General features: G+C 43.9%; 1 protein-coding gene across 1 annotated transcript in view; it reads left to right on the top strand.

Moving 5' to 3' along the window:
• The window catches only part of PAPPA (pappalysin 1), a 256176-nt gene that overhangs the window by 80655 nt on the left and 157819 nt on the right, over nucleotides 1-17702 (top strand). Inside the window, exon 7 of the mRNA XM_081237665.1 lies at nucleotides 5312-5810. Within this exon, the coding sequence (XP_081093791.1) occupies nucleotides 5312-5810 (499 nt within the window). The remainder of the gene's footprint in view (nucleotides 1-5311; nucleotides 5811-17702) is intronic.

Below are 17702 nucleotides of genomic sequence, written 5' to 3'. Positions count from 1 at the left end.
CGTACATAAACAAAAGCTCTTCAATAATGGGGTAAGAACTTAAGTGGGTCTGGAGTATGAAAAGGAAGGTGTGGGTGAGGGAGAGGTTGGACTGGGGTGATATGTGTAATGTCCGGATGAGGATGGGTTTGGTTTATTCTGAGGGCAGTGAGGAGATGCCGCGTGCCTTGGCAGGTGCCAATATGGTGAGATGTGTGCTTGTTAGAAAGATCGTCTTGGTCTGCTCTGTGGCGAAGAGACTGGGGGAGGAGTGGATGGAGGAAAGGGCGCATCCAGGTGGCTGTTTCAGGAATCCAGCAGGCGGATGGCGGTGGCCTGGATGAGGTCAGTGGCGGTGATACTGGAGAAGAATCAATGGAATTGAGAGAGATTTGGGAGGAAGAAGTAGCAAGACTCTACCCTGAGACTTTTCTGGCTAAAATCATCTTGGTTTGTTCTACCACCTGAACGAAAGAAATAACTTCCTGGTATCTCCCCACACCTGCATCCAACCAAACTGTCAGTTGGTTAGGTCTGTTCCTGGTTCATCCCTGACCCTCTTCAAGCATGATATGCAGAGCGGAGTCCCACTGAAGTGCTGAGCGCCCCCTGTACCCTGAGCTGACTGAGGCCTCCAAGGAAACCCAGCAGCCCCGGGTGTTCCTTCAGGATATGCAAATTTAGTACAGGCAGGCCAGGAAAAGGCTCTGTTCTTTTTTTAGAGCATCCTATTACAGGCTCTGTGATCCATTTGGCTCAGACCCTTTTAATATTCTTAAAGAAATAAACTTTTCCATGAGCCAAACTCTGCAATTTATTTCTCAACTCATTTTCATCCTATTTATCTTTGCATGTTTAAGTTTTTGGACTTCCCAAACTAACATAAAACTCCCCAGTCTGTGAACGATGCCAGAGTATCTTTGGGGTTGGGGAAAGAGCATGGGTGTGGGGGGGATGACGAGGATGGGATTTTGGTCTGTGTCTGGCCATCAGTGTGCTCTGTGCCCTTGAGTGAGTCACTTTGCTTCTCTGAAGATAGCATCTTATCCGTAGAACAAACAGCCTTTCCAGCTGTGATATCTTAACTCCATATTAACATGATATTAACTCCATATTCATGTTATTATTAATGTTTTAACATTATTTTAACTCCATATTAACATGATAGAAAATTCTTCGTTTAACAGATATTTACTGCACGTTCACTATGTTCCATTAACTCCGTTTTGTGAACTTCAGGTAAATATAATCACAGAGATTCTTGCCTTTGGCCACAGAACATGGTTGTACCAAGAAGAAACCTATTTTCCCTTCTCTTGAGCAAAAACTATATTTCATAGATGAATATTTTCTGAGGTATTCAATACCATGATACGCTTGTAGCTCAGGAATTAGATAGCTAGATCTGATCAACTCAAATTTCAGTGAAGATCACTTATGCAAGCCTATAATACATTGCAACTCCTGGGTTTTCCATGAGAGGTTTAACACATGGCACTGGCTGTTTTCATTCTTACTTGTACGAATATTTTCCCCATTTTTCTGCCCAGAATATTTCAGGTGTGCTAAAGTATTCATCTAGAAAAAACCTGACACCAAGTTGTTATATTTGTGTCAACAGCTACAGTGTATATACACAAAGATATGTAATAGATGTCTGTATAGATCATCATAAATGTACATTTAAATCAGCATAGGTATGTATAAATATATTTCACATACCTATATGGCCTCATCTCTAGTGGACAGCTTATATAAACATGGAACTTTTCATTTTGTCAGCATATATACAAACAGATGTGTATTGGTAATGAAGCAACAGTTCCTTTGTACTTTCCTTCCTTCCCCCTTCCTTTCTTCCCTCATCCCTTCCCTCCCCTCCCCTCCCCTCCCCTTCCCCTCCCTCCCCTTCCCCTCCCCTCCCCTCCCCTCCCCCTCCCCTCCCCTCCCCTCCCCTTCCCCTCCCCTCCCCTTCCCCTCCCCTCCCCTCCCCCTCCCCTCCCCTCCCCCTCCCCTCCCCTTCCCCTCCCCTCCCCTCCCCTCCCCTTCCCTTTTCTCAACCCTTCTCCCAGATTTATCACCACACATCCAATTAGTTTCCCAGCTGCATCCATTTTTCTTCCGTAGGGACACTGATTTGTCCTTATCTCTGATGTTCCCTTTGTACAAGCAGCAGTTATGTATTATCTGAATTAGTACAGCAGTTTCTTAACTCTTTTCACTGGACTAGAAGCTCCATGAGGGCAGAGACCATGTCTGCAAAACCTGTTTTTCCAGGGACTATAGCCTAACACTGGACACAGACCAGACAGTCAACAATTATTCCCTGGATGGATGGATGGATGGATGGATGGAGAGTATCTGTGACTCTAAACATTGGTTTTTCTGAAAGACAACTTTCATTTGCTTGCTTCAAATTCTTCAGTAGCTCCCCAGCTCTCTCAGCCTAAAGTTCAGTTTCCTTAGAGTGATGTACAAGACCCTTCATAATCTGGGTTCGGCTTAGCATGCCAGCCTTACCACCACTTACTGCTTTCCCGTTGCACTCAAAACCACAGTCATCTTATTTCACATTCTCTCTCAACTGTTCTCTTTGCTTGGAATATCTCCTTTTCCCAAGCTTTGCCTCGTTAATTCTTCCTTATGTTTCAAAACAGAGCTAATGTACTTGTGACTATGTTCCTCTGTCAAATATCTCATCCCATTTGAGTATTATAGCACCCCTGTCGGGTAGGCATCATTAGAGTAGGTGATACAGTGAGAAACTGTATAGTTCATATTTTAACCCATCTTTCATTCCTTCAAAGCTTGGCATGATCCCTGGACCAACAGTATCACATAGTATTCTACTCCCCACCAAGGAATTACTTAAACATCTCAGGCTCTGTTTCCTCTTCCGTAAAATGAGTTTCGTAAGACCAACGTCATAGACTTATGGCCAGGATGAAAAGAACTGAGGCATGTAACGTGCCTGGCACAGTGCCCAGCACACAGAGAATGGTCAGTGCATGAAGACTGGTATTATTAAAGGGATTGCTGCTTTTTTGATGGCTTGGACTCAGTGCCCCTTGAGGCTCTTTTGTACATCTAAAAGTTGGTCTCTGATAACCAGACAAGCATACACTCTGCAAATATTTCTAGTCCCGTTTACTTACTTGAGCATAATGACCAAGCTCACTTTCTTGTCCTTTGGAAATCATTCGGTCCCTCTGTCGATTAATAGTAAACCAGGGATGAAAGCGTGAGCCAGACAGCTTTGTCATCTTTGCTCTCCTGTGGCTCCCCACCTCTGACAGTCATTTTCTCCGAGGGAGGGAGGAAGATTGCTCCATCACTTGCCAGTTCCAGGAGAGCCCATGGTGGAGGGCGGGGGGGGGGGGGTGTTCACCTGGCACCCGCCATGGCACAGCAGACTCTAATACTCCATGGGGCCTTCACTTTCTTTTTTAGCTCCATATTTGAACAAGATAGAAGATTCTTCACTTAACAAATATTGATTGAATGTCCACTGTGTTCACTATTTGTGTGCCAGGCACTGTATTAAAGACTGAATATGGTATTGAGTGAAACAGAGCTACAAAACAGAGACAAAAATGACAACTATCTTACAGGACTTGGGTAAGAATCAGATCAATAAATTAATGGCTAGGGAATGTGCTCTGTATGTGTTAAAACGCTGCCCTCAATAAAGCTTTTTGAATGAATAAGTGATATATGAGTACCAACAACCCACAGAGTCAAAAGAATCAGGAACTCTTTGGGTTGGAGAATCGATAAGAAGAAAGGCTTCAGCCTAGGTAGGGAGTCTTGTTTGTGCCTTTGACTTAAACAACCGGTCTCTTCTATCCAGCGTTTGCTGCAAGTAATAAATGAACCTGACCAAGGAGAGGTGGAGGGAATCTTGTAGTGACATCCAGCTCTTCTTGTTCTGATGTGTTATATCTAAAAAGTCTTTTGAATTTTCCTTGTTCTCCGCCCCCCAGCCCCCTTGCTTCCATCTCTTTTTCCCTTCTCTTTTCCATCTCCACTGGACATCTTCTCTCTTCTCCCTTGGCTGGGCAGAGGCAAGGAGATGGGAGGCATTTACAGCTTTCACTGGAATGGCGTTTCCACCCAAAATGGCTTTCTAGTTTTCATACTGCGGTGATTCCTATTATGCTGTAACATTATCAAAACCTTTCCGGACAAAGATTGATTTTTTTCCCTTCTGCTTTAGAAATGTCCAGCATCTCCACCCCCCATCAACCACTGATGCTAAAGAATGTGGCTGATAGGACAACCTGAGATCCTTCATCCTACCCTCACCAGCTGATCTCTTACTAGACACCCTTAAATAAATTAGAGCCAATCACTGCATTGAGTCCTGATTACTTTTCTCAGCAGTGCAAAGGAGAGCTCTCTGAGGGTCTAGGACTAATGATCTCAGCAGAGAAAAATTCAGAAGTCGCTGCAGGCTGAGATCAGTGGGGATGAGGCATCGTCTCCCTGGGGAAAGAGTAGAAGAATCTCTCCTTCCTTCTCCCTCCCTCCTAACCATCCCACCCCTTCCTGAGTCAGACTGGACAGAGCTCAGAGAAGCTCAGTGGTATGGAATGACCTCATGTGGAGAAGGGGAGGAAAAGAGATAAGATGGCTCCAGGGCTGTCTTCCAGCTCTGTCATTCATGGTTCTAGACAGTTTCCTCCCAGAATACTCAGCCCAAGGGGCAGAAGCTATCGTTACTTACCTCCTCTTCACTGGAGGTTTCTGGCCCTTCTGTCATTCCAAGCAGGTTGTACCAAAGGCAGTGCCACGGGGATGCTAGTTTATTTTAGTGGCTCTTGTATTCAGTCTGGAGAACAACGAGGCACTTCAGGACGAGACAAAATTAGGCTCTAATGCTGACTGTTACACTCCAGGCTGTGAGACTCTGGTTAGTTCACTGCACATTTCTGAGCCTTAGTTGCCTCATCTCAGAAATGAGTCCTTGCAAGAATTAAACAGGTTCAGAGGACATAGTGAATGTTTAGCAAATGTGCGTTCCTTCTTTCTTTCCATCTGAGGCAGAAAAGCCTACAAGTAATAAATGAGGCGGGACAGTTTGGGCACTGACACAATCATAAGACACTTATTTGAATGTAGTTTTGACCAGATGTCTGGTGATTCGTCCAGATCTGTATCGCAGGTGTGGGGATGAGCTGGGTGCTGTGCACACAGCAGGTTCACCAAGACGCTGAGAATCTTCCCTCTCTTTTTACCCTCTCTGTGAGTTCTAGTCAGGCCAGTGTCGCCTGAGGTCTGCAGGAAACTCTGAGGACTTTCCAGAACTCACCCCCTCATCTCTTGTCCACAGGTCATCCAGATGTTGAACAACCCTGTAAGTCCAGTGTCCGCACCTGGAGCCCCAATTCAGCTGTCAACCCACACACAGTCCCTCCAGCCTGCCCTGAGCCACAAGGCTGCTACCTTGAACTGGAATTCCACTACCCCTTGGTCCCTGAGTCTTTGACCATCTGGGTGACCTTTGTCTCCACTGACTGGGACTCCAGTGGGGCTGTCAATGACATCAAACTATTGACTGTCAGTGGGAAGAACATCTCCCTGGGCCCTCAGAACGTCTTCTGTGATGTCCCACTGACCATCAAACTCCGGGATGTGAGCGAGAAGGTGTACGGCATCCAGATCTACACATTGGATGAGCACTTGGAGATAGATGCGGCCATGTTGACCTCTGTTGCAGACAGCCCACTCTGCCTGGAGTGTAAGCCCTTGCAGTACAAGGTGGTCCGGGATCCTCCTCTCCAGGTGGACGTGGCCTCCACCCTACACTTCAGCAGAAGATTCACAGACATGTAAGTGCGCTCTCTGGATCAAGTGGGTGGTCTGTAGAGAGATGTAAGGCCTGCACTGGAAGGCAGTTCATCACAGCCAGACTCACGTCTAGGGATTTGTAACCTGGTGTTGGGTGTAGAATTGTCTTAACAAGGCAGAGTTGATACAGTGGAAAGAACAAGGGACAAAGAACCAGGAGTCCTGAGTCTTGGTGGCAGCCCTTCCATGTAACTCTAAGCCTCTCTGACGTCTCTGCAGCTTAGTTTTCCCAACAGTAAAATGAAGGAGGCTGGATGAGAGTAGCAATGAGAAAGTCATGTATTACTAATGAAAGTACAAGAACCGAAGTTTGCTAATGATTTCCCTCTTATATTAAATTGAAGAGTATTCATGCACTGTGATTGCTTTTCCAGTGGGTGAGAAGGGGGTGAAGTTATAGCAGGTTGGCTGGGAATTGGGCATGTTCCTGGATATTTGCATGAGAAGATTGCTGGAAGGTGAACATAACCAGTAACAGTCCCTGTTTTCCAGTGTGGAAGAGAGGCTCATACCCATTGGATCCTTAGGAGCCTTTGCGGCTCTAGGTCTCCATGATTCTTTTCGGGTACTCATTGCTTTGATGTGAGATACTGTTTGTCCTTAATATTCCTTTCTCAGCCCACCTGTCTATCACCTCTTCCTCAAATATCCTGAGGATTTATGTTTTATGAGAGGGGCTGCCTTCCTTTGAAGTCATTAGTGCTTTTCCTATATGCCAGACAACGGGCTAAGGTCTTTGCGTCTTTTACTTATTTCATCCTCCCCACAACCACCCCTAGTCTCCTTCTAATTTTACAAAGAAGGAAACTGTAGCTTAGAGATATGAAGTCACTTGTCCAAGATCACATACTTAGGAAGTGGTGAGATCAGGATTGGAATTCATCCTGACTCCTAAGCCAGTGCACTTAACTACTGTTCAATTAAAGACGTGATTCCAATTTCTGTTTTAATCTAACAAATGAGGGAGCCTTAGCTACACCTAATTTGGGTACCAAGAGTCTATGAAGTCAACCACCAAACATTGGTTGAACCTCTTCTATGTACAAGGGACATGGGTGGGGAACACTCTGAGTATTGAGAAGAACAATAGCTCAAGAGTCAGACACCTTGTGTCTAGCCCCAGCCAGTCCACTTACTAATGTTAGATAAATCAGTCCATCTCTTTGAGCTTCAATTTCCTCTTCCGTGTGATGAAAATGCTGAAGTCAATGGTTTCTATGGGCCTTTTGTGGCACTTTCTTTGGTTCTAAGGTGATACAAGACACAATCTCTGCTCTGTCTACTTGAAAATATTTGCTAAGCCAAATATTATTAATAGAAACCAAGTTCTGGGAGAAACTTTTAATCTTTTTAAAAGACAGAACCACTTTCAAACACTTTACCAGCACTTCCTTTTACAATGCTGGCAATTAACGTGCACATTGCAAGCAAGCCCTTACCCATTCATTGACTCAGAGATGAAGAACATCTGTTTAAGAACTCAGAGGGAGTACTTGGTTTGTGTTTCAGAATCTGCTTAAAAGATCGTCTTGCCTTGAAAATATTCTATAACCCTGTCTCTTTCATCTCCTCACTTGTCTAGAATGGTAAAGTTCTATAAATATGCATCCACTTAACATTTCTGTATAAAACAATGAGATGAAGAAATAATAGATGTCTTGAAACCTCAGCTTAAACCCAGCATTTTTTTTTTTAGCCTTGAGTTGTGAGCCTGTGAGAGGTGACACAGGTTGATAAGTGTGGAATTGTGGAAATTAAACTGAAGAAGGAAAAGCACCCTGAATTCTGTTCTCAGCTAAGTCACTAACTTGCTGTGCATTCTTAGGCTAGTCACTTACTCTTTCTGGTGCTCAGAGGCCTTATATCTATAAGGAGGAAGTTGTACTAGACTAGTGGTTCTCAAAGTCAGTTGCATGCTACAAAAATTGGGGGCATTTTAAAATCACCTCCAGCTCACTTGCATCCCCGCCTCCTTCCTCCTCCTGGCCCTGCCCCAGGTATTGATCTAATTGGTAAGGAAGATAAGGCCTAACCATTAGGACTTTAAAATCTCACTGGATGATTCTAACATGCAGCCAAGTTTAAGAACCACTGCACTAAATCAGGCTCTCACAGTGTGGCCCCGGACTGGCAGCATCTGAGAATTTAGAAAGGCCATGTTTTTAGGCCCCAGCCCAGACAACTGAATCAGAAACTCTGAGTACAGGACCTTTCCAGATGATTCTGATGGTGGTTGAAGTTTAATAGTTACTGCTCTAAATGATCTCTGAGGCCCAGGAATCTCCAAGGTCTCTTTACTCATACAAGTGACTACTCATTCAATTTACAAGTTTGTATTGAGAACATTCTGTGTGCCAGAGTCTGTGCTGAGAGCTGTAGATTTCAGGGATGACTCAGCCCTTGCCCCTTTCCTGTAGACACTCACACTTCAGTGCTGAAGACCTTAACCACTTGGTAAAAATGCCAATTCCTATGCCAGTTTGCTTCCAAAACCACCACTATTCAGGTCTACATTGTGTACCATTTGTTCTTTCATTCTCAACAGATGTTTCTTTGGTCCCCACTGTGTTGCAAGCACAAGGTCTAGACTGAGGCCTTCATTGACCTTCCTCTTTGTCTTTCTTGAGTCCCAAGGAATTTATTGGAGACCTGGGCTGGGCCAGGCTCCACTTCCTGACTTGAAAGTTCTCTGAGACTCTGAAAAAATAAAACATCATTCCAAGTCAACCTATCATTTCAGCTCCTTTATCTCTTGGTAATTCGAGTTCTAAACTCCAACACAAATACCTCTTTGTGTGTGTGTGTGTGTGTGTGTGTGTTTGTGTGTGTGTGTGTGTGTGTGTGTGTGTATTTTACTGCTCTCACATTTTTTCCATATCAAATAAATTGGCTCTTAGACAAGTTCTATATAAAGACTGTTTTGGAGAAAAAGAGGAGAGAGAAAAAAAATGCTTTCTTTTTCTTCCCCGACTCAACCCATTACATGATTCCCTTTGACCTTTGTCTTCATTTTTTCTCTCAACAAAAATATTTATTCTTTCCGTTATCTATACTGGAGATAGTTTCCCAAGGTATGACATTGATGAAGGGAGAGGCTTCTGTGCTTACCCAATGGATGCTTCTCGTAGACTGATTGCTTTTGGACGGTACAAGGGAAAAATGGGGACTGTCTCCCTTAAGTGGAAGCCTCTGCACTGAGTGAGGAATGATACTAACAGAGGAAAATGGAACCAGTGCTGACTCTGCTTCTAACTCACTATGTGACATGAAGACACATTGCATCACCTTCTGGGGCTTTATTTTTTCTATCTGTAAAATGAGGAGACAACATATGAAGCTTTTCTCTGTGGATAGGAGTTGTTCTTAGGTGACTTTTTTTTTTTTTTTTGGTAGTAAAAGGGACTCAGCAGAGATTGTTTATCTCTGAATCAGTACCCAGCGTGGACCTCACCGGTTCTGGATGGCCTAGTGAAAGGTGTAGTTTGTGAATAACGATGATAATGATACTAATAACAATACCAATAACCATTTACTGAACATTGACTCTGTTTCAAGTGCCTGACACATATTTCTGAGGCAGGTGAAGCTCAGAGAAAAAGCTGAAGCTCAGAAGAGTGACTTATCCAACCTAATACAGCTGGTAGTGGCAGAGCCAGGTTTAAAACCCAGGTCTAATTCCAAATTCCACCTTCTCAACCACAATACCATACCACCTCCTGCTGTAATAATGCAAAGGCAGAATTTTAGAGCTCAGACATGCATCCAAGCTGGCTACAGTTCAAGATACAGGAGGTAGAAGGCAGGATTACAACTCACAGGCCACCAACCCACAATCCGTTCCTGAGACCCACTCTTGGAAGTCCGGCAACATGAGGTATATGGTCAGGTCTTTTTGTGTCTGGCTGGGAAGAAGGAGCAAGGATACTTCTGTTTCTAAATTGACTGCCAAGTGCTTCTGCACTGGGCACCATGCTACTTGGGTCTGTACGGAATCTCCAGATTTCTCTAAGAAGTAAAGGCTCTGGATAAAACTAAGCCCTTTTTTTTGGCTTAGAGGAAGTGAGATATAAAGCAAACCAGGAACAGTGAATAGCAGCTCACTTTCAATATTCATCTATTCATCTGTTCGTCTATCCATTGTTGATTCATTCAGCAAATATTTACTGGATGTCTTATTACACACTATGCACCATGTTAGGAAATGATGATACAGTGGTGCCAGGACGGGCGTGGAGTCTGCCCACATGGTGTGCCCACTCTTTGGGAAGAGAGGGGGTTAGCAAAGCAGTAGCACTGCAGTATAGTAAATGCCCTGATGGAGAAAACAGAAACAGAAAGTCAGTGGTTTCTAACTTGGAAGAATTGAGCTGTAAATGAGGAATATAATCTCCTTGAGGACTGGATTTTTGCTGGTTTATCTGCTGGTGCAGTCCCAGTGCCTAGAACAATTCCAGGCACAAAGTAGGCACTCAGTAAATATTTTTGAATGGCTCTTGAGTAAAGAATGGGAAGGAGTTTAGCAGTTGAAGAGAAATGGAGAAGTGGTAATTTACTAAGTACCTACTATGTGTCAAATGCTTAACTAAGGGCTTTATTTAAGTAATCTCATTTGACTTAACCTGTACAAGGACTCTGCAGCGTAGGTGGTCCTATCACCAAATTACAGAGAAGAACCTGAAACTCAGAGACTACATGGCTATCAAACTGTGTAACTATAACTGGGGTTTACACATAGATCCATCAGCTCCAAAGCTAGTGCTCTTATTCATTCTCTAGTTGGACAACTACGTTTGTGTTGCCTACTTGGTTTGTGCTTCTCTGTTCTTAGAATCATTGATTTAGAGCTAGAAATATTCTTAGAAGTCATCTCTCCCAACGAGCTTCTTTGTGTGTCCCAATTAATTAATCTATTGATTCTTCTTTCACATTCAGACCTGTTAAGCTGCCAACATAATCTCTATTTCACCTCACCTCCTCAGTATTCTCAATATAAGTCTTGGGGTAAATGAATAAACATAAAGGAAGGACATATTCTTATGATCAGGGTGGAAATTGTTGCGAATATGAGTCCACATTTTACAAATCAGATCTCAAATCTCTTCCTCTGGATTCCACATACTCAGAAACCCCAATCAGTCAGCTCAAAAACTTTCTAGTTCACTCATCAGTTCATTTTCTCAGTGAATATTTTTTGATTTCCACCATGAACCCAAGTACTTTGAAGGCACTAGCGACACAGTAGTGAACAGAGCAGAGGAGATCCTTGTTCTCATTGATCCCTGTGATGTAGTTGGAAGAGACAAACCAGAAAACACTTCATGATATCTCAACTGGGTAGGATTTAGTAACTTTAGATAGGTGGTCAGGAAAGGCCTCTGTGATGAGGTGACATTTGAACAGAGACTAGAAGAGTCTCCTAGTGACTCATAATAAAGGCTGGGTGACCTGCCATCATTGAGATCCTAGCCTATTTGGAACATAGATGTCTTATAATGTGAGCCTTGGTCCTTGATCACTGTTTGGCTTATCTTAGATTCAACTGGGCCTGCATTTTTTTCTCTCACCTGGTTCAGATTCTTAAATACAAAATTTAGCATGCTCATTCGCAACAGGGTCAAGGGTCCATGAATGCTTTTCAGGTAAATGAGTGAAGAGTGAGTCAGCAGTAGAACCTCTCAGAAAAAGGGTCTCTTGCTTCCACATCTTAGCCATAGTATTGACACGCGATGCCATAGTAAGCCTCAGAGGGTTGGGAAAGGTTAGACCAAATTGGGATCAACTGAAGCACAGGTGGCTCCTTCATGCTGTTTCTATGGCTCTCCAGGTGAGTCACCATTTCATTTTTTGTCTCAGCCACATTTCTTTTCCTGGCTCTTTCTGTATGTCACCTAGTCATGCATTCTTTGTTCTTGTAGGTATTCATTTTTTCATTCATTCATCAACCAAATAGTGAAAATCTAATTTAATAATATTCAGTGATACTTTCTTTATTTCACAGATATTTACTAGGTGTCTGTTCTGTGCCATGCTCTGTGCTGGAACTAGACATCCCTAGTCTCATGAGCACACAGTTTAAAGGGGGAAACAGACAAAGAAATCAGGTGATTATACTACAGCATGAAAGGTGTATGGTGTGAGGATCATAAGAAGGGTATCTAAAACACAAGAAGGGTATCTAACCCAGCTTGAGATGGTTTAGGAAGGTTTCTTGGAAGAAGTCATGTCTAAGCTGAGACCTGAAGGATGAATAAAAGTTGATCACTAAAAAAGTTTGCCATAGGATGGATGGTTGAAACCAAGTGGATGCTTAACAAAAATTGATAAATGAATGAATGCATAAACGAAAGAATGAATGAACCAACCTACTCTACTTCATGGCAGAAGAGCATGTTCAGTCTCAGATCGAATGTAGAAATGTAGTAATCTGAGCTATCTATCCACTTTGGTCCTTAAATCTACTTCATTCCTTTTAACTGCTATACAACATTCCACAATAGGAATTTGCTGCAGGTTATTTAGGTGTATCCATGGTCATGACTACTCAACAAAATGGAAGTGCTTTGTCTTTGCCCATTTGATGGGTAAAACATGACTTCTCATTGGTGTTCCTGGGATTGAGCATCATGAATGAGCATCTTTTCAAATATTGACTGGCTATTTACATTCCCTCTTCTGTTACTTGTCTATTAATATCTTTAAGTGGTGTCTGGTTGTTCATCTTTTCACACCTCAGTTTTCCCATCTGCTAAATTGGGATTTTAATGTCAGCCCTCCTGCATATCCATCAGTGTTACTGGAATCTAGGGTAAAATGGGTAGTCAAGAGGGAACTAGCATTTATGAAGAAGTTACTCTTAGTAATCATTTATTCATTGATATATTTCTCAAATGTTCCTTGGATGGGAACCATGCCACATTTCTGAAGATACAATGGTTACCAAAAACCAACCCAGTTTCTGACCTCAGTGGAGTGTAAGTTTCATCACTGTGTTAGCCACCATCACTTATGCAGGTAGCATTTACTACTAGCCGTACTAGCACCCCTACTGCTAATAATTACCGTGTAGTAAATACTTCATATATGCTCAGTATTTTTATAAGCCTACCAATGAGGTGTAGTTATCAGTATGCTTTATTTTTAGATGGGGAAGGTCAGACTCAAAAAGGTAAAGTCGTTCATTTAAGGTCCCACAGTTAACAGATGCTCGAGTCAAGTTTTACATCTCCTTGTCTGACCCCAAAGGACGTGCCTGGCCAACTATAGAGCATAATCATTGCTATGACAGGAAAAGGACAAGGTGGCATCTTGATGGATGGAGAAAGTAGATGTTAAAACTAGCTTTTCTTGGGCTTCCCTGGTGGCGCAGTGGTTGAGAGTCCGCCTGCCGATGCAGGGGACATGGGTTCGTGCCCCGGTCCGGGAGGATCCCACATGCCGTGGAGCAGCTGGGCCCGTGAGCCATGGCCGCTGAGCCTGCGTGTCCGGAGCCTGTGCTCCGCAACGGGAGAGGCCACAGCAGTGAGAGGGCCCGCGTACTGCAAAAAAAAAAAAAAAAAAAAAAAAAAAAAAGTAGCTTTTCTTGTTTCCAAGAAGAAACAGAATAAACACACAGAAGAGAACTTTTTTTTTTTTTTCATTAGGTTTTGGACATTTAAGCAGATGAGGAGGAAGAGCTTTGCACAGTGTGGGCCTGGTCAGACCAGCATGGTTTCCAGGAACCTGTTGTTGAAATGCATGCTCCAGGCTGGACCCCTCTTTGAGCAGGGCCTTTCCCCACACCTTTCCAACGTGGCCTTGCCTGCGTTCTGATGTCCACCAGGACACATGAGCAGCATCAGGACTGATAGCTATTTCTCCAAGTCCCGAACAAATACTTCTGTTCCTAGCCCAGGCTAGCAGTGTACAGAGTCAGCACAATCTTCCTCTATTTTTGGAAGCCGGGCATCATCCACCTACAACTCCCTCTCATCAGTCTTAGGCCAAGTACCTCTCAGAATGAAATACAGGTTCTGGGAACATTAGGGTAAACAAAAGGGTTTAGCAAAATCCACAGATCTCTGGGGTCAGCAGTAGCCGTAGAAGTGCTGACTGTCTCCAGGTACCTTCACGATTTTGAAAGTGTGAAGGGCCCCTGGTTGGTGCTAACACTACTGAGATCACTTATCTAAATTTCTGTGGATCAGTCAGGTGCATTACTGGCCCATGATAGTGTCTCTTCTACATGATAGTGTCTCTTCTACAGATATTAGTTAAGACTCACAGAAGTTAAGTGATGGACCCAAGCCTCTGTTGATAAATTTATTCATTCATTTGTTCAGTCTTTTAAGAATAAGTGCCTTCTGCATGTCAGTCTCCATGCTGGCACTGTAATTGTGAATCTTACAACTGGATAGGAGGGCTGGTCTGAATAAGAGCCCAAGTAAAAATATAATTACAACCTGAAGATTTATTATTATGTGAGGTTATAATAGAGCATAATTCCCCCTCATATTAAGGGGGGACATACAGAAGACGAGACTGGAGTTGTAAGCAGGGGCCATATTGTGAAGGGAGTTTCTGTTATGGAGTTTGGATTTGTTCATTGGGATTAGAGGACTAAACCAATCAGATCAGTGTTTCTATGGAATGGCTCTTGGTGCTCAGTAAAGAGAGGATCGAGGAAGAGTGAGAAAGTCCATTTAGAGGACTTTATTGCTCAAGTGCAAGCCAGAGATTATGATTATCTGTCTGCAGGAGAAGTGGATGAATTGGAGGAATGTTTTACAAGTAGAACCAGTAGGGCTTGGAGATGTATTGGATGCAAGGGTTCTGAGAAGGAGCTGTCCAATGACTCCCGGGTTTCTGGTTTGAGTGTCTGGAATGAGGGAAATGTTATTTCCTGAAATGGAGGAATAGACTTTAATTTAGTGTTTTGTTAGTGGGTGGGGTAGATCAAGAGCTCCTTTGGAAAACAATGAGTTAGTGAAGTCAGCTTGCAGTGGGTGTCCTGATGTCACCTGCTTCTTTGTTCTTTTGCCTTTCTCCCTGTGGGTGGGTAGGATGGACTGGACTTGGTTGTATGGGCACCGATTCCTGATTTTTAAGAAAACAAGTAGATGAATAGGAACGAGAACGAAAATAACAGCCGTCGGAGTAATTACAGATGTGGGAATAATGGAGGAATTTATCTCACCCTGGGCATTGGCAAGAGGAGTGGACAAAATCCATTCAATCTGTGCTCAGAGATGATGAGAATCCTCAGGACAGGACATAGTGGGTTGATGTTGTATCTGTTAAAGCAGGAACCTCAGACATTACTTAGGAGATGCTGAATTGGGGATCAGGAGATCTGATTCTCAGGCCAGCACACAACTGTCTTGCTGCATGACCCTGAGCAGATTCCTTCAATGCTTCGAACCTCAGCTCCTATCCCTGGAACAAAGTGGGTGATGATTCCTATCCATACAGTCTCACAAAGGGTGTCCTGAAAAACTAATGAGCTAATGGACTTGCAAGAACATGATGCGATGTGGGAGAACTATAAAGATTGAAATGTTCATGATTCTTCCTATTGTTTGGTTTTCATTAGGCTTGTTCTTGGCCAGGCCGGAGAGTATGTGTGAAAGACAAACACACAGACATGCACAGACACACTCATGAAACAGTTTCCCGTTCAACTCTACACAGAGTTCAGTGCTGGATTAGAAGAAAGAAAAGGCCATTGCACTTTAATCTCTGTAGCTGAGCTAAAGAAAAAGAGAGAAAACCCATCAAAGTGCTGGCCCTGGAATCAGGAGACATGGCTTCAAGTACCGATCTCCTGAGATTTTGCTATATTACTGGCTCATGATTCCCCATCTGTGGGCGCAAGTCCCCCTTCTATAAAATGAAGCCCTAGGTAAATGACTCTGAAAGTCATTTCCAGCTCTGACATTCTATTCAGACCCTCCTGGAGTTCTTACCTGCCCTGAGTATGTCTAACTCAGTAAGAGTAGAGGGACCAGGCTACATGTCCCATGCGAGCTCAGAGACTGGCCATCTGTAAAGAAAGCCTTCCAGGTGCACTGGGGCCCTCAGAGCTCCTTCTTGACCTACTTTCTCTCTCTCTTAGGGCTTACCGATTGTTTCCATTTGGGACAATTTCAGAATGTACTGGTGTATTTTTCCTGTTCAGCGGCATTTTGACTTGACAGTGAGATACCAGAGATGGGAACTAGGTAACATTTGCCATATTATCTTCAGCTTCTTTGCAAGGACAGGCATGAAGTAGATGGTCAATAAACAGGTCAATAAAGGCATGAATGAATGAATGAGTCAATGCTTTGGCAGATCAATAAGTGGTCAGAAATTTGTGGTAATACAGATGATAGCTGGTATATTGGAGGTCTTCCTTTAAACGTCTGAAGTGGATTAGTTACCAGAGGGGCAAAAGGATCAAAGAAAATCTTACAGCATGGTCTCTTCTGCTCTTGGGGCCGCAGTCCCCCTAAAGGGAAGGGATGGGGCCAGACAATGTCCGTCAGTCTACCATTCACTCCACAGGCATTTATTTAGTACTGTCTTTGTCATGGGCCCCGTGCTGGGCAGTGGAGAGAGATAAACGGGGCAATGAAAAACAGTCCCAACCCTCTGGGAGCTTCATCTAATTCATATGAGAAGGGGACACCTAAGTGGTAACAAAAGTGGGAAAGGTGTTATGATAAGAGAAGCACAAGGGCTAGGAAGTCCTCACTCAGCTAAAACGTCAGTGAGATCCTCCTGGGAAAGGTGGCATCTCCACTAAGGCCAGACCATTTAGCCAGGGAAGGGAGGGGGGACTGTTTGCTCCTGGTGGCTGAGGGGTCAGTTTTGAGGAGGAGAGTCTGAGCAAAGAGGCCAGAGGGGTTGAGAGGAGGCTAGCAACGTTGGTTCTAGAGTGCCATGCTGAAGGGTCTGGACTTCATCCTGAGGATGGTGAGGGGCTGTTAGGGGTAAGAGAGAATCGTGATCAGGTTTGGTTTTAGGACAGCTCTTTGGCTGTGTGGCTATCTGGGCAGATGTAGGGATAGAGGCACAGACTGGCAATGATGAGGGAGGTAAGACAGTGTTGCCAGCACTGAAGTAGAAGATGGCCCTGGTCTAGGGTAGTCAAGGTGGGAATGGAGAGAACTGGATGGGGCTGAGCAGTATTGATGGGATGGATGTGCCCCATGACGGGTCAGAGGGAGGAGGGAAGTGAGTGGGTCCTAGAAGTGCCCATGTTGTTGGCGTCACTGAAGCGCATAATGTGGAGAGAGAGGGATGTTTGGTTTGGGATGAGAGGAGGAGGAGTTCAAAGCTGTCTTCCTGTTATCAGTCTGCGGATTGGTGGGGGCAGACAGCTACAGTTTGCTTTGAGCCATAACATTTCTGTGTACAGATTCAGGAGCAGGTGAGGCGAGCCTGTGCATGTGCACGTGTGTGTGTGTGTGTGTGTGTGTGTTTTGGGGGGTGGGCAGACGAGACCTGTGAGACCACCTGTTTTCATCATGCATCGATTCTCAAAGTGTTGTCCAGTGTTCTTCAAGGTGCCCTGTTGGGGTCGTGGGGTTAATCTTCCGCCACACTAATACCTATAACGTTACAAGGCATGGGCTTTGTTTTCTACCCAGGATTAATCATTCACTCATGGACTTTAATACAAGCCAGACACCATGTCACTGTGCCTCATGCAAAACAATGCCAGTGCCCCCTTCCATTTTAGTGCTGCTTTCACGTTCTTGTTGTCAGAGTGGGAAGTAGGTTTTTTGCCTCAGCTTCAATATCCTATAAACGGAAAAGTTTGAATTCTTCCATCCAAGGATGTTAGTCACAAAATGCCAGGAAAGCTGGACTCTGCCATGAACTTTCTGCATGACTTGGGGCAACGTATTCCC

Source organism: Mesoplodon bidens (genome assembly GCF_964165515.1).
Source record: "Mesoplodon bidens genome assembly, chromosome: 6".
Taxonomy (NCBI): domain Eukaryota; kingdom Metazoa; phylum Chordata; class Mammalia; order Artiodactyla; family Ziphiidae; genus Mesoplodon; species Mesoplodon bidens.
Note: the sequence above shows the minus strand (reverse complement) of the source record. Positions and strands in the feature narration are given on the sequence as shown.